General features: G+C 43.9%; 1 protein-coding gene, 1 long non-coding RNA gene and 1 pseudogene across 5 annotated transcripts; 2 read left to right on the plus strand and 1 right to left on the minus strand.

Moving 5' to 3' along the window:
- The first annotated feature begins 192 nt into the window (after window positions 1-192).
- LOC120019290 lies at window positions 193-3,406 on the plus strand (annotated as a pseudogene).
- Window positions 3,407-3,610: 204 nt separating this feature from the next.
- LOC120019721 lies at window positions 3,611-7,735 on the minus strand. Of its 3 annotated transcripts, none has more exons than XR_005472355.1 (3): window positions 7,526-7,735; window positions 6,389-6,518; window positions 3,611-5,858 (listed from the first exon to the last, which is right to left on the minus strand). It is a non-coding gene; the product is annotated as an uncharacterized LOC120019721 (long non-coding RNA). The 3 variants fall into 3 exon arrangements; XR_005472356.1 differs by lacking the exon at window positions 7,526-7,735 and adding an exon at window positions 6,731-6,856; XR_005472354.1 differs by lacking the exon at window positions 7,526-7,735 and having other exon boundaries at window positions 6,389-6,664.
- On the plus strand, window positions 5,824-10,734 carry LOC120019718 (probable tubulin polyglutamylase TTLL2). Of its 2 annotated transcripts, XM_038963133.1 has the most exons (3): window positions 5,824-6,032; window positions 6,413-7,704; window positions 8,219-10,734. In XM_038963133.1, exons 2-3 carry the CDS (start codon window positions 7,550-7,552, stop codon window positions 10,056-10,058), a joined length of 1,995 nt encoding a protein of 664 aa, XP_038819061.1. In that variant the 5' UTR covers window positions 5,824-6,032; window positions 6,413-7,549; the 3' UTR covers window positions 10,059-10,734. The 2 variants fall into 2 exon arrangements, with proteins under 2 accessions (XP_038819061.1, XP_038819062.1); XM_038963134.1 differs by lacking the exon at window positions 5,824-6,032 and having other exon boundaries at window positions 6,052-7,704.
- Window positions 10,735-16,062: the final 5,328 nt, after the last annotated feature.

Below are 16,062 nucleotides of genomic sequence, written 5' to 3' on the forward strand. Positions count from 1 at the left end.
CATTGCATCAACGACATGATTCAATTAGTTGCGTATTGCAGAACAATTAAGTTCATAAATGACTAATTGACGTACTTCAGGGCAAAAGTGTAGCTACTCTGAGCTTATATTAGATTGCACATCATGAACTGCTGTATTGACCCCCTGACTCACAACCACTGTTGAATATCGACAAGCATAACCATAGAGAAAATGGGCCAAAGTATGTAAAATGTCCTGGTTGTATCCTTTGGATTCTTGCTGTTGTTTACAGCAACTGGAAGCCTTCTGAATCTACAGGTAAGTATTGGTAGAATTACATTGAGGCATGCATATACCCTAAACCAGATCAATATTTGAGCAACATCTGTTATTTTATTAGTATGGTTGGAATCTCTAATTTGTTATTGTTTATGACATTCACTTATGTAGACAATGTCTTCAAATGCATCGTAAAGCGTTATATGTTAAACAAACAGGCCTATCCCAGTCAATGTCATAACTATTACTGGGGTTTCCATAACTGTTGTTCATAAAAGCTGTATGAATAAACTTTGTTCCTTGTCTTTTACTACTACGTTACAGAGCAGTTTGAACACTGAAGAAGGAGTAGGTGTGGCCTCAGCAAGTGTGCAGTTTGCCTCCATCATTCTGTCCTCCATGTTTGTTGCCCCCTTGGTTATAAAATACCTGGGCTGCAAATGGACCATTGTTGCTGCGATGGGATGCAATGTTGTGTACACAGTTGGAAACTTCTATCGAGGATGGTAAAGCTATTACTGAAAAATATGTAATACTATGTTATGTATGATGTGGCTTTGCTTTGTGACAAAATGTCCACACCTACACATTCCTAGCTTGTTACAAAATTATAGGCTCTTGACTTATAATAAAACCTGATAACAAGATATGTTACCAGAGTTACATGACAACACAACAACACAACTGAGCTCAGCAGTCATCTTTAGAGAGACAGTGCTGAGATTTATTGAACAGATAAGAGAAATGGTTACTGACAAAACATATAGTACATTGACAAAAGTTTTAGAACACCTACTCATTCAAAGGTTTCTTTATTTTTACTATTTTCTACATTGTAGAATAATAGTGAAGACATCAAAACTATAAAATAATACATATGGAATCATGTAGTAAGCAAAAAAGTGTTAAACAAATCAAAATATATTTTAGATTCTTCAAAGTAGCCACCCTTTGCGTGGTTGACAGCTTTGCACACACTTGGCATTCTCTCAACCAGCTTCATCTGGAATGCTTTTCCAACAGTCTTGAAGGAGTTGCCACCTATGCTGAACACTTGCTGGGTGCTTTTCCTTCACTTTGCGGTCCAACTCATCCCAAACCACCTAAATTGGGTTGAGGTCGGGTGATTGTGGAGGCCAGGACTTCTGATGCAACACTCCATCACTCTCCTTCTTGGTCAAATAGCCCTTACACAGCCTGGAGGTGTGTTGGGTCATTGTCCTGTTGAAAAACAACTTATAGCAAACCAGATGGGATGGTGTATCGCTGCAGAATGCTGCGGTAGCCATGCTGGTTAAGTGTGCCTTGAATTCTAAATAAATCACAGTGTCACCAGGAGAGCACCCCCACATCATTACACCTTCTCTTCCATGTGCCCACATAGTAAATCATGTAAAGGTTAATCTGACCCTAAACTGAAATTCCCATGCACCCCAATAGGACACACAACCCCTCTATCTAGTCTACTGATTGCTCACTGTACTGTATTATACTGTGCTGCCTTGTCTCTCTTAGGGAAACCCTGCTCCCTACTTCAATAATCCTTGGATTAGGGGAATCTCCTTTATGGTCAGCTACAAACACCTATCTTACCATAAATGGTAGAAAACAAGCGGAAAAGGACAAAAAGAAGAACCAAGATGTGATAACCCAGTACTTTGGGATCTTGTTTCTGCTGTACCAGTCTTCAGCAGTCTGGGGAAATCTAATGTCCTCGATTGTATCCGGGCAAGACTCAAACTCAGGTCAGTTTGACAATAATGGATTTCCACTGTAAAGAGGCAACGTGGCATGGCATACCTTATCTACAAAGCTACATCTTGTATGTAATTCACAATATTGACTCATTTACACTATCGACTCACACATTCTATGTTGCATTGAAATGCTGTGTCAGTGAGTTGCGCCTTTTCTCGCTACAAATTGTGTTTCATTGTGTTTACTACTGTATTTCTCTCCAGTCAACATCAGTGAGAGTGATCTACAGTTCTGTGGAGTGGGTAGCTGTGGCAACATCAGCTTGGCCCCAGGCAACTCCACCAGACCACCGGAGAGATTAGTGCACACTCTGATGGGCTGCTATGTTGGTGAGCCTACTTCCCAATGACAGCAGTACATCAGCTAAATAACTTACGATAGCCAAGCCAACATACAGTGTTTCATAATGCAGTTTTAATCAAGTTGCGTCTTGGTTTTTGCAGGTGTAGGTGTGCTGGCCATGCTCTTAGTGGCTGTGTTTCTGGATAACATTGACCGAGATATGACACTTGAGTTTAGAAGCAACAAGGAGCCATTCTGCAGCACTTTCTTGGCCACGTTTAAACAGTTAAACAATAGGCATCAGGTGTTTTTGATCACAGTCACTGCCTACATTGGTCTGGAGTTGGGTTTTCTCAATGGGGAGTACACCAAGGTACAGTACGTCTAATAACAATCCGATATTCTTTATAGATACTGTAGGGTACTGAAGTGATTCTGTTGACTTCTCGTAGGAATATGTGACCTGCGCTTTGGGACTACATTTTGTTGGATATGTAATGATTTGCTTTGGTGCCACAAGTTCCCTGTTTTCCTACGCGTTTGGGCATCTGTCACAATATTCTGGACGGGTAGCTCTTTTCGCTTTGGGTAAGACTCAAGTTAAATATTTTAGTGAGATCTCTCTTGAACAATATCAATACTATAAGACTCATCACTGGCCATATAAATACTGTAATTTTCCTCTGGCAGCCACAACCACCCAGTTTACCTGTATCCTGGGTCTGTTATTCTGGAGGCCTCACCCAGACCAGCTGCCAGTGTTCTTTGTGTTTCCTGCCCTCTGGGGCCTGGCAGACGCTGTGTGGCAGACACAATCCTATGGTGAGTTAGTTACTATATTTTTGCATTCAGATCCTTCCATAGAAACATAACACATTACAAGCAAGGCACAATTAATTATTTGAGCTTGATTAAATACTCTATATATTTTTCAGCACTCTATGGTGTTCTCTTCCATGGCCAGAAGGAGGCAGCATTTGCCAACTATCGCCTATGGGAGGCTGTGGGATATGTAATAGCATTCGCTTGTAGCCGTTTTCTCTGTGTGAATACAAAGCTATACACCCTTATGGGAGTTCTGCTGCTCTCAGTGACACTTTGTTTTTCAGTGGAATATGGTGAATAGATTAGACCTACACCAAGTGAGAACACTATCGATACAAAACTGGAGATAAAGAGCACAGAACTCAATGAGGATAATGATACAGTGATAAAACATTGTGAACATTGTCTCCATGATGACAGCATTGTCAAATGTACTCAGCCATAGTGTGGCTATCAGCATATGTGAGATGCTTTTTACAATAAAAATGACGTGAAACCCCATTCATAATATCAATGAAGTTTAATAAGGAACTTACTGTACTTAGGTAACTCATTAAATCCATTATTTATTACCGAGCAGATATTTAATGTTAGCACTGGGCTGTAAGTATTTGTCTGTTCCAGTCCAAAAGATCGATCTTCAAGTGTCTGGAAATGTGTCTGGATATAGAGGATTTCATAGATTCTTAGTGTTTCTGTCATTAACTGATCCTTCTTTTTGAGGAAAATGGGAAGAAATATGAACAATGTGTTGTTTCTTGTGGATTACTGCTGATGTTCACAGCAACTGGAAGTCTCTAGAGCATGCAGGTAAATATCCCATAACCAATTATATCATATGTCAGAGTCTTTGAAGGTGGTTAGTCAGTAGTACATCTGGAACTACTGAGACCAACAGGTTGTTTTTTTATTCATAGGATTGCATTTATAGTACATATATCCTGTTAGTAAATCCCAAATGATGTTATATTTTTCAGAATAGTTTGAACTCGGAGGGGATTGCCTATTCGTGCATTATCCTGTCCTCTGTTTCTCACACCAAGCCTTATACGACTTGGGCTGCAAATGGACTATTGTTGCAGCTATGTGATCTATACAGTTGGAAGCTTCTTTCCATAATGGTATGATGATCTTGCTCTCAGTGAGCCCAGACATACAGTATGTCAATTCAATCTAATAAAGACTAAATTTCTTTGTTTTGCAAAGAGCAGCTGTTTACTGAGCTGTTTTCTTTCAGGGCGAGCCTGATCCCAGTCTCAGTGATAATTTGTTTGGGAGGATTGCCACTGTGGTCTGCTGCCATCACATATCTCACCACTACAGGCAACCTGTAGGCAGAAGAAGACAAAACAAAAAGTCAGGATGTAGTCAATCACTACTTTGGGATATTTTCCCCTCTTGTACCAGTTGTCTTCTGTATGGGGAAATCTGATGTCATCCCTTATATTTGGCCAAGATACAAGCACAGATAACTAAACATTTTAACTACCTGTGCAGTGTTCATAAATGTTATGGCTTACCATAAAATAGCAGACAAATAATCAACTTCCCATAAAGAGATTGTTACGCACGCCTCTTGGAGGGGGGAACGCAACACCCTGCTACACTCAACTCCCCGTGGAGTGAAAGAGGTATGTGACTGTAGGTGCGGGTAAGGATGACAGACAGAATTTTACCATTAACAGGGAATTTATTCCTTCACAATTTATTCCTTCAGGGAAAAAGGCCCTGGACGGAACCAAAGCAAAGAAAGTTAAAGTTAAAGAGCCCCTTCTCCTACCTTACCTACCCACAACTTACCTAACTAGCACCAGCTGGCGCACTACCCAAAATACAGGGGGGGATGGTCCACCGAGGTCTTACCTAGTGTGCATAGACAGAGTACATACTATGGGTAAATGTATGCCCACATGCCTCTTGCCTAAGCACTCCCAAGGTGCCTTCCCCTTCCCCCTGGGAACAAATTAAACAGAATAATACAAATGTAAGTAGACAATTCCAATAATCAAAAACACTGCGTCCTATTGGCACACACATACCTCAGAAGCAGCGACTACAAAATACTTAACAAAACCTGTCTCTGAGCAACAACCAACACAGAACATACCAACAAGCTCTGTCTGCGCAACAAACAATACTGGGGCATACCCAGAAGCTCTTTTTCTGAGCAAAGGAACACAGGCTTTTATACAGCTGGAGAAGGAGTCTGTAATTGCAGACAGCTGTATCCCCTGACGAGAGGTCAGGGTCAGCTCCAATCTGCAATGGGGCTGACCAATCAGCTGCTTGGGAGAATCCAGGAAGCCATTTCCTGAAATACATACATATACACACAAACCCACAACAACACAGAAACCGGGGAAGTAACAGAGATTCAGCTTCATATCCTTTCTTATTGTGTCTCACAGAAATGTGACCTGTCTCTCTCTCCTTACAGTGAATGTAACTCAAGGTGAAGCTCAGCTCTGTGGAGTGTCCAGTACTGGAAGCTCTAGCGCAGTAATTATAAACTCCACCAGACCTGATGACAAGTCTGTGAACACTCTGTCAGGCTGCTGCCTATGTGAGCTGCCCTGTAAAAATGTAATCATAGGAGGACATACCTTATGTTTACCCCACTGTAACCGTATCAATCATATGTCAATCACTGAAACAATCCCCTCCTCTCGCGCTATACAAACATCACAGCAGAAATATCTACTGTATATTCTGCTGGTGTTAATCTTCTGGCAATGATTCCGGTGGCTGCATTCCTGGATAACATAAACAGCAAAAATAAACTGGACTCTAAGGGCAACAAAGCGCCCTTATGTACTGTATAACTTGACACATTCAAACAACTTCGAGATAAGAGACAAGTTCTTCTCCTCCTTTTGACCTCATACATTGATCTGTAGGTGGGTTTCCTTACTGCGGACTACACCGGTGTAAGTTACTACGCACATTTTTTCGAAACACATTCCTTAAAGCTGACAATAGTAATTAAAACATTTTAAAATCACTAAAACTAAGACATTTGTTTTGTTCAGGAAAAACCCTGTATCTGACCACATTATGTACCTTTTTTTAGAGTTATGCCACATGTGCTTTGGGGATACATTTTGTTGGCTATGTAATGATTTGCTTTGGTGCCACAACTTCCCTATTCTCTATACTTTTTGGGAAGCTGTCACAATACATTGGAAGAGAAGCATTATTTCATTTGGTAAGGGGGGACAATGTAAACACCAGACGATACATTTTAACATATCAACAATCACTTTGATGATCCACTTCTACTTACGGTATTAGTGTAACTCTCTTCCAGCTTCAGTGACACGCAGCCCTTAGCCTGGCTCTGTTGTTCTGGAGGCCTCACCCAGACCAGCTGCCTGTGTTATTTGTGTTTCCTGCTCTCTGGGGCAATGCAGATGCTGTATGGCAGACACAAATCAAGGGTGAGTTACCCTTTTCCTGTAGTCATGATTGCCTAACCTTTAATAATGTGTGACCAACTAGGTATTGAATCCAGGTCACCCACATGCCTCAAGACTGTTAGCCCTCTGAGCTAAAAAAAAACAAAACAAAAAAAACTGTGCTGTGCATTTATTCTGGAAGCTAACAGTTTTCAGACAAGGTTACTGACCTGTCCATAGTTCACTGAGCCACCGATGTTATAACTTTTACCGGCTGTTCAGATGGAACAAAAAATGTAAGCTTTCTTTCCATTTTTCAGCATTCTATGGAGTTCTTTTTTATGACCAGAAGGAGGTAGCATTTGCTAACTATCGACTATGGGAGTCCGTGGGATTTGTAGTGTTTTATGCGCTCAGAAACTTCCTCTCTGGAAATCAAGCTATACATCCTGGCTGGAGTTCTACTTGTGGCAGTTGTACTCTATGGTGGGGTGGAATTCAAAAGAGAAAAAATTCTACAGAGGGGGAAATTAAGTCCAAACCTTAGAGGGATATAACATTGACCCGACCACAGAAACTACTAGACGTAGTAGAAGTCTACAAATCTTGACTGTATTAAATAGACAATGTGGAATACAGCTCTCATGTAAATAGATATGTATGCTGTGAAAATTATGAGAAATATACATACAATTTTTAGTATGTCAAGTATAGGTTATATGTATAGCGGTCCCTTATGTTGGTAGCGGGGTCAACATGGTTCTTTTTACATGGTTGAAATAGTGTATTACTGCCTATTAACTGATGTTACCCGCTACCAAAGTATTTCGGTATGAATGTGGGTAGCAAAAACAACAACTTGAACTTCATGTATTCAGTATTCACCAGTAAAAGTGGAAGTGGGAAAAACTTTTTTTCGGAAAAAATCGTTGACTATATCTTCAAATGTCGGCTAATTGACTTCAAATCGAATTGAAGTCACATCCATTGTTACTGTAGGCTACATTGAATCATGAAAAACTGACCTCCACCTGTCCTGCTCGAACCACATGACTAGGCTACACTCTTTCGCGCGGCAGTGGGTTCACCTAGCAACACGGATGACCGGCAGGCGTAGAGGTCTTAATAACACTCGCAGAACTGAAGAAAACTCGGGACCGGGCGAGAGGTGCCTGTGTTTAAAAAGAAGAGATCTCTCATCAAGGTAGGTAGAATGTAAATACGATATTGGACAATTCCAGTGAGATGTGTGACGGTAATCGAGGTTCATTAATCATATGTTGAATTCTAACGCCCATGTGTGAAGCCTGCTAGCCTGGTTGGTTGCCACTGCCAGTCTCTGTTTAGCTATTGGCGCATGGCACGGAGTAGGAGTGGAATGTTATAGAGACTGGTACCAAGCACGGAGTACAAGGAGTGTAATGTTACAGAGACTGGTACCCAGCACAGATTACAAAGAGTTGGATGTTACAGAGACTGGCCCCCAGACTAGAAGTTTACAGCCTAGGTTTGATTGCATAGGAACAAAATGATTTGAATTGCAATGATTGTTTTCAATTAAAATGTATTCACAAATATCTTACAAGCAAAGAGCAATTTCTAAGAAATAATAAGGGAGTGTAAGGGAGTGGTCTGATGGCAACAGTTTACCTTCCAAGTTAGGAATAAACTGACTCATTTTGTAACCTCATCAATATAATGGTACTGTTGTTTTTTAGTGAAGGATCAGACTGTTGCTTACCTGGTATGGCCGCAGGGGTGTGTGGCCCCACACCCCTGGTGTTCCGGCTACACGAGGGAGCCCCAGAGCTGGTGAGAGAGGTGCTGCTGGAAAGAGGCTGGGAGGAGTATGACGAGCAGGAGCAGGAGGAGGGAGACTGGAACCTCTACTGGCGCACCTCAGCCTTCCACAACTCAGACTATGAGAACATACTGCCATGGCAGAGACTCAACCATCACCCCAAGACTGTGGGCATCACCCGCAAGGATTGCCTGGCCAGAAACCTGAAGAGAATGAGAGGGACGTTCGGCTCGGGTCTTTACAACTTCAGCCCGACAACTTTCATCCTCCCCAATGATTACACCAGGTTTCTGGCAGAGTACACCAAGCATCGTTTGAAGAATGGAGGCAGGTCGTGGTATTGGATCTGCAAGCCAGTGGATCTATCAAGAGGCAGGGGCGTCTTTATCTTTGAGGACATCAGAGACTTGGTGTATGACTCCTCAGTGATCGTTCAGAGATACATCAGCAATCCTCTCCTCATCTCAGGGTACAAATTTGACCTTCGGATCTATGTTTGTGTGAAAAGTTTTCAGCCCCTCACCATCTACATGCATCAGGAGGGATTGGTACGCTTTGCGACTGAGAAATACAATTTGACATCTTTGGACAACCTTTATTCTCACCTGACCAACACGAGCATTAATAAGTTTGGCCCCTTCTACACAACAGACAAAGAGAGAGTGGGACAAGGATGTAAGTGGACTATGAGTAAATTCCGCTGCTTTCTTCATAGCCAAGGTATCAATGAACTGTTCCTCTGGCAAAAGATCAACAACATTGTCACACTAACTTTGCTCACCATAGCCCCATCCGTACCTTCCAGTCCCAACAGTGTTGAGCTCTTTGGGTTTGACATCCTAATTGATGCCAAATTTAAGCCATGGCTACTAGAGGTTAACTACAGCCCTGCTCTCACCATCGACTGCCAAGTAGACGTGACAGTCAAGAAAGTACTTCTCAATGATCTGGTTGATCTGATGAACTACAAGTCCATGGACAGCGTTAGACAGAGAGGATATCTCAAACAGAAGTACAAACGCCCCTGCTATCTAGGCAGCCAGTCTCTGCAGTCCCCAATGTTGCTCCCCAAGTCTAGGTGTGAGCACCACCCAGCAAACAAGAAAAGTCTCAGCATCCATTCTACGTTTTCTGACAGTATGAGATACTTTCCATCAGTTGAGATGAACCGGATCCGCTCTGCAAGGAATTCCATAAGCAACACCAAGGGCTCGGTTCTGAATCCAATACTCGTCCCACATTCAAAGACTGCAGCTGTAACTGGAAACAGAAAGACACATCCAGTGCTCTCACAGATGACAGAGGCCATCCAGTGGTCTGAGGTTACAGACGTAGAGTCAGAGTTTGATGACAGAAACCTGTCAACACTTGTTATCCCATGGCAGGCCTCAAGGCAACCAGTCGGGGGCTGCTGTAAGCTTCCTGCCATTCACATTCAAAAGTACAAGACTCCTAAATTCCCATGGGACCCTAAAAGCCAAGATAAGAGCACCCCACCACTCCGTGTGGGAGACTTCATACTGACGTTTCCTTTTAATGAGGTCACACTGAAGGCGTCGTGGGACAAGCTCAACGTTAAGACTGCAGTCCACGAGGTTCACAAGCTCATCAGCCAGCTAGCACCAGGTTGTAGCCACAAACAGAAGAGAGGGACGGAAGATGAGTTGGATAGATGCAAAGAGAAAAAGGATTTTGGGTCTTTGTTTTGGGGACCTACGAACCCTCCTCTACTTAGTGAGTGCCACTTGTCAAACTAACTGAGCAACTGAACATTTTTGGAATCAACCTTTTGTAATAATTTATTATTAGCATAGCCTAAACATTCATGTGTAAAAACATGAAAGTATACAGTATAAACACACATTATATGGAAAAGCAACCTTGTAATTTGTCCACAATTTCAAAATAACCTATTTTGTATCTATACTGAACAAAAATACAAACGCAACATGCAACATGCAACAATTTCAAAGATTTTACTGAGTTACATACATATAAGGAAATCAGTCAGTTTCAATTAATTCATTAGGCCCTAATCTATGGATTTCACATGCCTGGGCAGGGGTCCCACCCACTGAAGAGCCAGTCGCCAATCAGAATGAGTTTTTCCCCACAAAAGGGCTTTATTACAGACAGAAATACTCCTCAGCAGGAAACCGGACCCAGGTCAGTAAGTTATTAGCCCTAACCTACATGTCAGTCTTGTTGTTTGAGAGGCAAGGGATATGTGGGGACCTCATGAATAATCTGTCATTCTGTGCAACATAAGAATCCTGCTGACACAAATGAAGAGGTCAAGAAGGTTATGACATTGCCATGCAAAAATAAGAAATATATTCCTTCAAGAGAGCAGTATGGACATTCAAAGATCTCTACAAAATAGTTTCAACACAAATGTATTGTATTGATTAGTAGTACTTATTTAGTGTACAATGATTTATGAATAATAACATACACAATTTAAAAATGTCTGTTTACACACAAGCACTTAGAAAATGATCAAATATGCCACAGGAAAATAGCTACAGTCAAACACAATGGAGCATTGCTAATTTGGTATAAAGGCTTGAAAAACATAAAACATATGTTCTTCATTTCTTGTCTATTATGACAATGCCATCCTTGTCCTTAATGCGTACTCTGCCCGAGGGGAACTTGGTCTCTTGCCTTCCATTAGAATACACCGTCTTCAATGTTCCATCAGGGTATTCCCTCCGCTTGTACTGGGACGTATGGATCTCTCTTTGGCCATTGTTGAACTCCACTGTTTTCTCCCCACTTCTACAGTTTCAGAACACACACACACACACACACACACACACACACACACACACACACACACACACACACACACACACACACACACACACACACACACACAAAATATAAAATGCAGCAGTTGTTAAGACTTTTACCCTTCATAAAATAGAGCCAAGTACTGTATGTGTATCTTACTCTGAGAGCTTGACCACTGTTCCATCTGGAAGATGCTCTCCTCTCTGCCATCAGGATAGAGGTACTTTATCGTCTGATCTGGGAAAACGATCTCCCTCTTTCCATCAGGGTGGTGTTTCTCTACAGACAACATGAATACATTTTTTGTTATCTGTGTCTATGCCTGGTCCACCCTGAAAATATACACTACATGGCCAAATGTATGTGGACACCTGCTTGTTGAACATCTCATTCCAAAATCATGGGCATTAATATGGAGCCCCCCTTTGCTGCTATAACAGCCTCCACGTCTTCTGGGAAGCTACCTCCGGGATGCTGGCTTCTAGCAGAGATCCTCTGTCCAGTGTTCGTTTACCCATGTTAATAATTTCTTTTTTATTGGCAAGTCTGAGATATGTCTTTTTCTTTGCAACTCTGCCTGAAGGCCAGCATCCCGGAGTCGCCTCTTCACTGTTGACGTTGAGACTGGGGTTTTGCGGGTACTATTTAATGAAGCTGCCAGTTGAGAACTTTGAGGCATATTATTTTAATGGACAAAAATGTGCTTTTCTTTCAAAAACAAGGACATTTCTAACTGACCCAAACACTTTGAGCTGTGAGCTGGAGTTTGGCATGTTATTTTTGGCATGTTATTTTTTTGGTGTGCAACCCACAAACCTAAACTCATTCTGCAGTTTAGTATTAGGTTCTAATTACCAAGAGTAAGAACTCGACGGACACTATGAAACTTAAACCAAGTTTATTCTTCCCAAAGGATCGAACATCTGAATTAACAAAAACATATTCACACAAGCACTGATATTTAACCTTTTCTCCTCTGCTGAGTCTCCTCTACACATCTGAACACCATTACATCTCTGTTGCTAGACAGAACCTTAGTGATATCTGTTCTTCCTCACTTCATCTGACCTGACCTCTACCCAAAGTGCTCACTAGTCCCCAACTCACGCTGTCATGGTGACTGGTACCAGACTGTGTCTGTCCTCCTCCCATAGGATCCCTGATGGCTAACGATAACATATCCTGACATATGTAAATGTTATACATTCCCCTTTCTCCCTCAGTGGCATGAATAAGTACATTTCAAGAAATAGAACCCAACACTATCCAGTTCAGATAAGTCTGAGATGACAGACTGATTTTCCAGGGTATTTTTTCAAAGCCAAATGAAGGATTACCTATTCAACCTATTCTAAGTTTTTCCAATCATATTGCAAATACATTATCAGTTGCTTTTTGATAGATCGTCATGATTATAGAAAACAAGTAAATTATTAACTTATTTAAATCCAGGAGGATCCAGAGCTGGTTAACTGGATCCAGAGCTGGTTAACAGGAACTAGTTCGGAACTCCAGTATAATTATCACAACCCTTTAAAGTACGAAGGTGTCACGTTCCTGACCGGTTTTCTGTTATTTTGTATGTGTTTGACGGTCAGGGCGTGAGTTTGGGTGGGTAGTCTATGTTATGTGTTTCTATGTTTGTTTAAGGGTGACCTGATATGGCTCTCAATTAGAGGCAGGTGGTTTTCATTTCTCCTGATTGAGAGTCATTTAAGGTAGGTGTTTTCACATTGTTTGTTGGTGGGTGTTGTCTCCTGTGTCAGTATGTTACGCCACACGGGACTGTTTCGGTATTCGTTTGTTCGTTCGTTTTGTATGTAGTCTGTTACCTGTTCATGCGTTCTTCACGTTATATGTAAGTTCGTGTCCAGGTCTGTTGACTGCGTTTGTTATTTTGTAAATTCTCAAGTGTTTCTGTTCGTCTATCATTTAAATAAATTCATTATGATGCATACCTCGTGCTTATTGGTCCGACCCATGCTTCTCCTCTTCAGACGAAGGGAGGAAGCAGCCGTTACAGAACCACCCACCAACAAAGGATCAAGCAACGAGGGAAAAAGCAGCAACTACAAACGCAGGATTACAGGAATAAGGAGTATTTCTGGACATGGGAGGAAATACTGGACGGAAAGGGACCCTGGCGCAAACTGGAGAATATCGCCGCTCTTGTGAGTGGAAGGGGCAGCCACAGCCCAGGAGCGGTGGTATGAGGAGGCAGCAGGAGACGTGGCTGAAGCCGGAGAATCAAGCTCAAGACCGGAGATATGAAGGTACGTGGCTAGCACGGAAGCCCGTGAAGAAACCCCAAAAATTTCTTGGGGGGGCTAAAGGTAGTGGTTCAAGGGCAGGTAGGAGACCTGCGCCCACTTCCCAGGCTAAACCGTGGAGACCGGGAGTACGGGCAGACACCGTGTTACGCAGTAAGCGCACGGTGTCTCCTGTACGTGTTCATAGCCCGGTGCGGGTTATCCACCTCCCCGCACTGGTAGGGCTAGATTGACATTGACCAAGTGCCATGAAGCCGGCTCTACATATCTGGCCACCATTATCTCCTCGGGCCGGCTTACATGGCACCAGCCTTACGCATGGGTCCCCGGTTCGCCTATATAGCCCGGTGCGGGTTATTCCACCTCCCCGCACTGGTCGGGCGACGGGGGTATTCAACCAGGTAAGGTTGGGCAGGCTCAATGCTCAAGGGGCGCCAGTACGCCTACACGGTCCGGTATTTCCGGCGCCACCTTCCCGACCCAGCCTGTACCACCAGTGCCTACACCACGCACCAGGCTTCCAGTGCGTTTCCAGAGCCCTGTTCCTCCTCCACGCACTCTCCCTATGGTGCGTGTCTCCAGCCCAGTGCCTCCAATTCCGGCACCACGCACCAAGCCTACTGTGCGTCTCCAGAGTCCTGTGCATCCTGTTGCTGCTCCCCGCACTAGCCCTGAGATGCGTGTCCCCAGCCCGGTACCACCAGTTCCGGCACCACGCACTAGGCCTAATGTGCGTCCCCAGGGTCCAGTATGCCCTGTTCCTTCTCCCCACTAGCCTGAAGGTGCGTGTCCTTAGCCCAGCGCCATTGAGCATCCGTCTCCCCAGCGCCTCTGAGCCATCCGTCTCCCAGCGCCATCTGAGCCATCCGTCTCCCCAGCGCCGTCTGAGCCATCCGTCTGCCCAGTGCCGTCTGAGCCATCCGTCTGTCCCGAGCCATTAGAGCCGCCCGTCTGTCCCGAGCCGTCAGAGCCGTAGTCAGTCAGGAGCCGCTAGAGCCATTCGTCAGTCAGGATCTGCCAGAGCCGCCAACCAGACAGGATCTGCCAGAGCCGCCAACCAGACAGGATCTGCCAGAGCCGCCAACCAGACAGATCTGCCAGAGCCGCCAGCCAGCCATGAGCGTCCAGAGCCGTCAGCCAGCCATGAGCGTCCAGAGCCGTCAGCCAGCCATGAGCGTCCAGAGCGGCCAGCCAGCCATGAGCGTCCGAGCCGTCAGCCAGCCATGAGCGTCCAGAGCCGTCAGCCAGCCAAATGACGTCCAAGCGTCAGCAGCCATGGCGTCCAGAGCCGTCAGCCAGCCATGAGCGTCCAGAGCCTCAGCCAGCCATGACGCAGAGTCCGTCCAGCCAGAGCACCCCTCAGCCCGGAGCTGTATTTTATCCAGAACTGCCCCTCAGTCCAGAGCTGTCCTCCTGTCCGGAGCTGCCCTTCAGTCCGGAGTTGCCCTCTATCCTGAGCTACCTCTCTATCCTGAGCTACCTCTCTATCCTGAGCTATCCCTCTGTCCTGAGCTACCTCTCTATCCTGAACTACCTTGTCCCGGAGCTGTCCTTTATCTTGGTGTTGCCCCTTAAATTAAGTGGGTGGAATAGGAGGGTGGTCATTCAGAGGGGGAGACGTAAGCTGGGATTGACTATGGTGGGGTGGGGACCTCGCCCAGAGCCTGAGCCACCACCGTGGTCAGACGCCCACCCAGACCCTCCCCTAGACTTTTGGTGGTGCGTTCGGAGTACGCACCTTGGGGGGGGTTATGTCACGTTCCTGACCGGGTTTTCTGTTATTTTTGTATTGGTTTGACGGTCAGGGGTGTGAGTTTGGGTGGGTAGTCTATGTTATGTGTTTCTATGTTTGTTTAAGGGTGACCTGATATGGCTCTCAATTAGAGGCAGGTGGTTTTCATTTCCTCTATTGAGAGTCATATTAAGGTAGTGTTTTCACATTGTTTGTTGGTGGGTGGTTGTCTCCTGTGTCATGTCTGTATGTTACGCCACACGGCTGTTTCGTTATTCGTTCGTTCGTTCGTTTTGTATGTAGTCTGTTTCCTGTTCATGCTTCTTCACGTTATATGTAAGTTCGTGTCCAGGTCTGTTGACTGCGTTTGTTATTTTGTAAATTCTCAAGTGTTTCGTGTTCGTCTATCATTTAAATAAATTCATTATGACTGCATACCTCGATGCGTATTGGTCCGACCCATGCTTCTCCTCTTCAGACTAAGAGGAGGAGAGCAGCCGTTACAGAAGGCAATTAGAATTGTTGCTTGGTTCTGTTTCTCTTCATTTTACACTGTATTCTGTTGAGTACATGAATCCTCATTTACATAACAAGTTTACCCAGAAGCCAGTACTGAACTTTGTCCATCTTTCTTTTTTATTAATACAGATTTTAAATTGTGTTGATATGTGATTCACCTTATCATGTGAATAGAGAGCATTCTTCCAAATAAAGATGGAAGAGGCAGAGGAACCTCTCTCCTATCAAGAGGAAGCTGCAGCAGGGGAAGACAAAGAAGTCTGTACTGTCAGCCCATTTGGGACACGTAGACAGCCACCCAGAAACCCAGAGGACAGGTACTGAAATGATATTTCTATTCAACATGTATCACCTTTCAAATCAAATCAAAAATCAATTTTATTGGTCACTACACATATTTTACTGTCAGCTAATGATAGTGAAGAATCCACAAGTGAGTTGTGT

Source organism: Salvelinus namaycush, chromosome 24 (genome assembly GCF_016432855.1).
Source record: "Salvelinus namaycush isolate Seneca chromosome 24, SaNama_1.0, whole genome shotgun sequence".
NCBI lineage: Eukaryota > Metazoa > Chordata > Actinopteri > Salmoniformes > Salmonidae > Salvelinus > Salvelinus namaycush.

Coding starts and splice junctions, on each gene's coding strand:
- LOC120019718 (XM_038963133.1), top strand. CDS start 7,550: ATGACTAGGCTACACTCTTTCGCGCGGCAGTGGGTTCACCTAGCAACA. Junction 7,705..8,218: donor AGAAGAGATCTCTCATCAAG/GTAGGTAGAATG, acceptor GTTGTTTTTTAG/TGAAGGATCAGACTGTTGCT.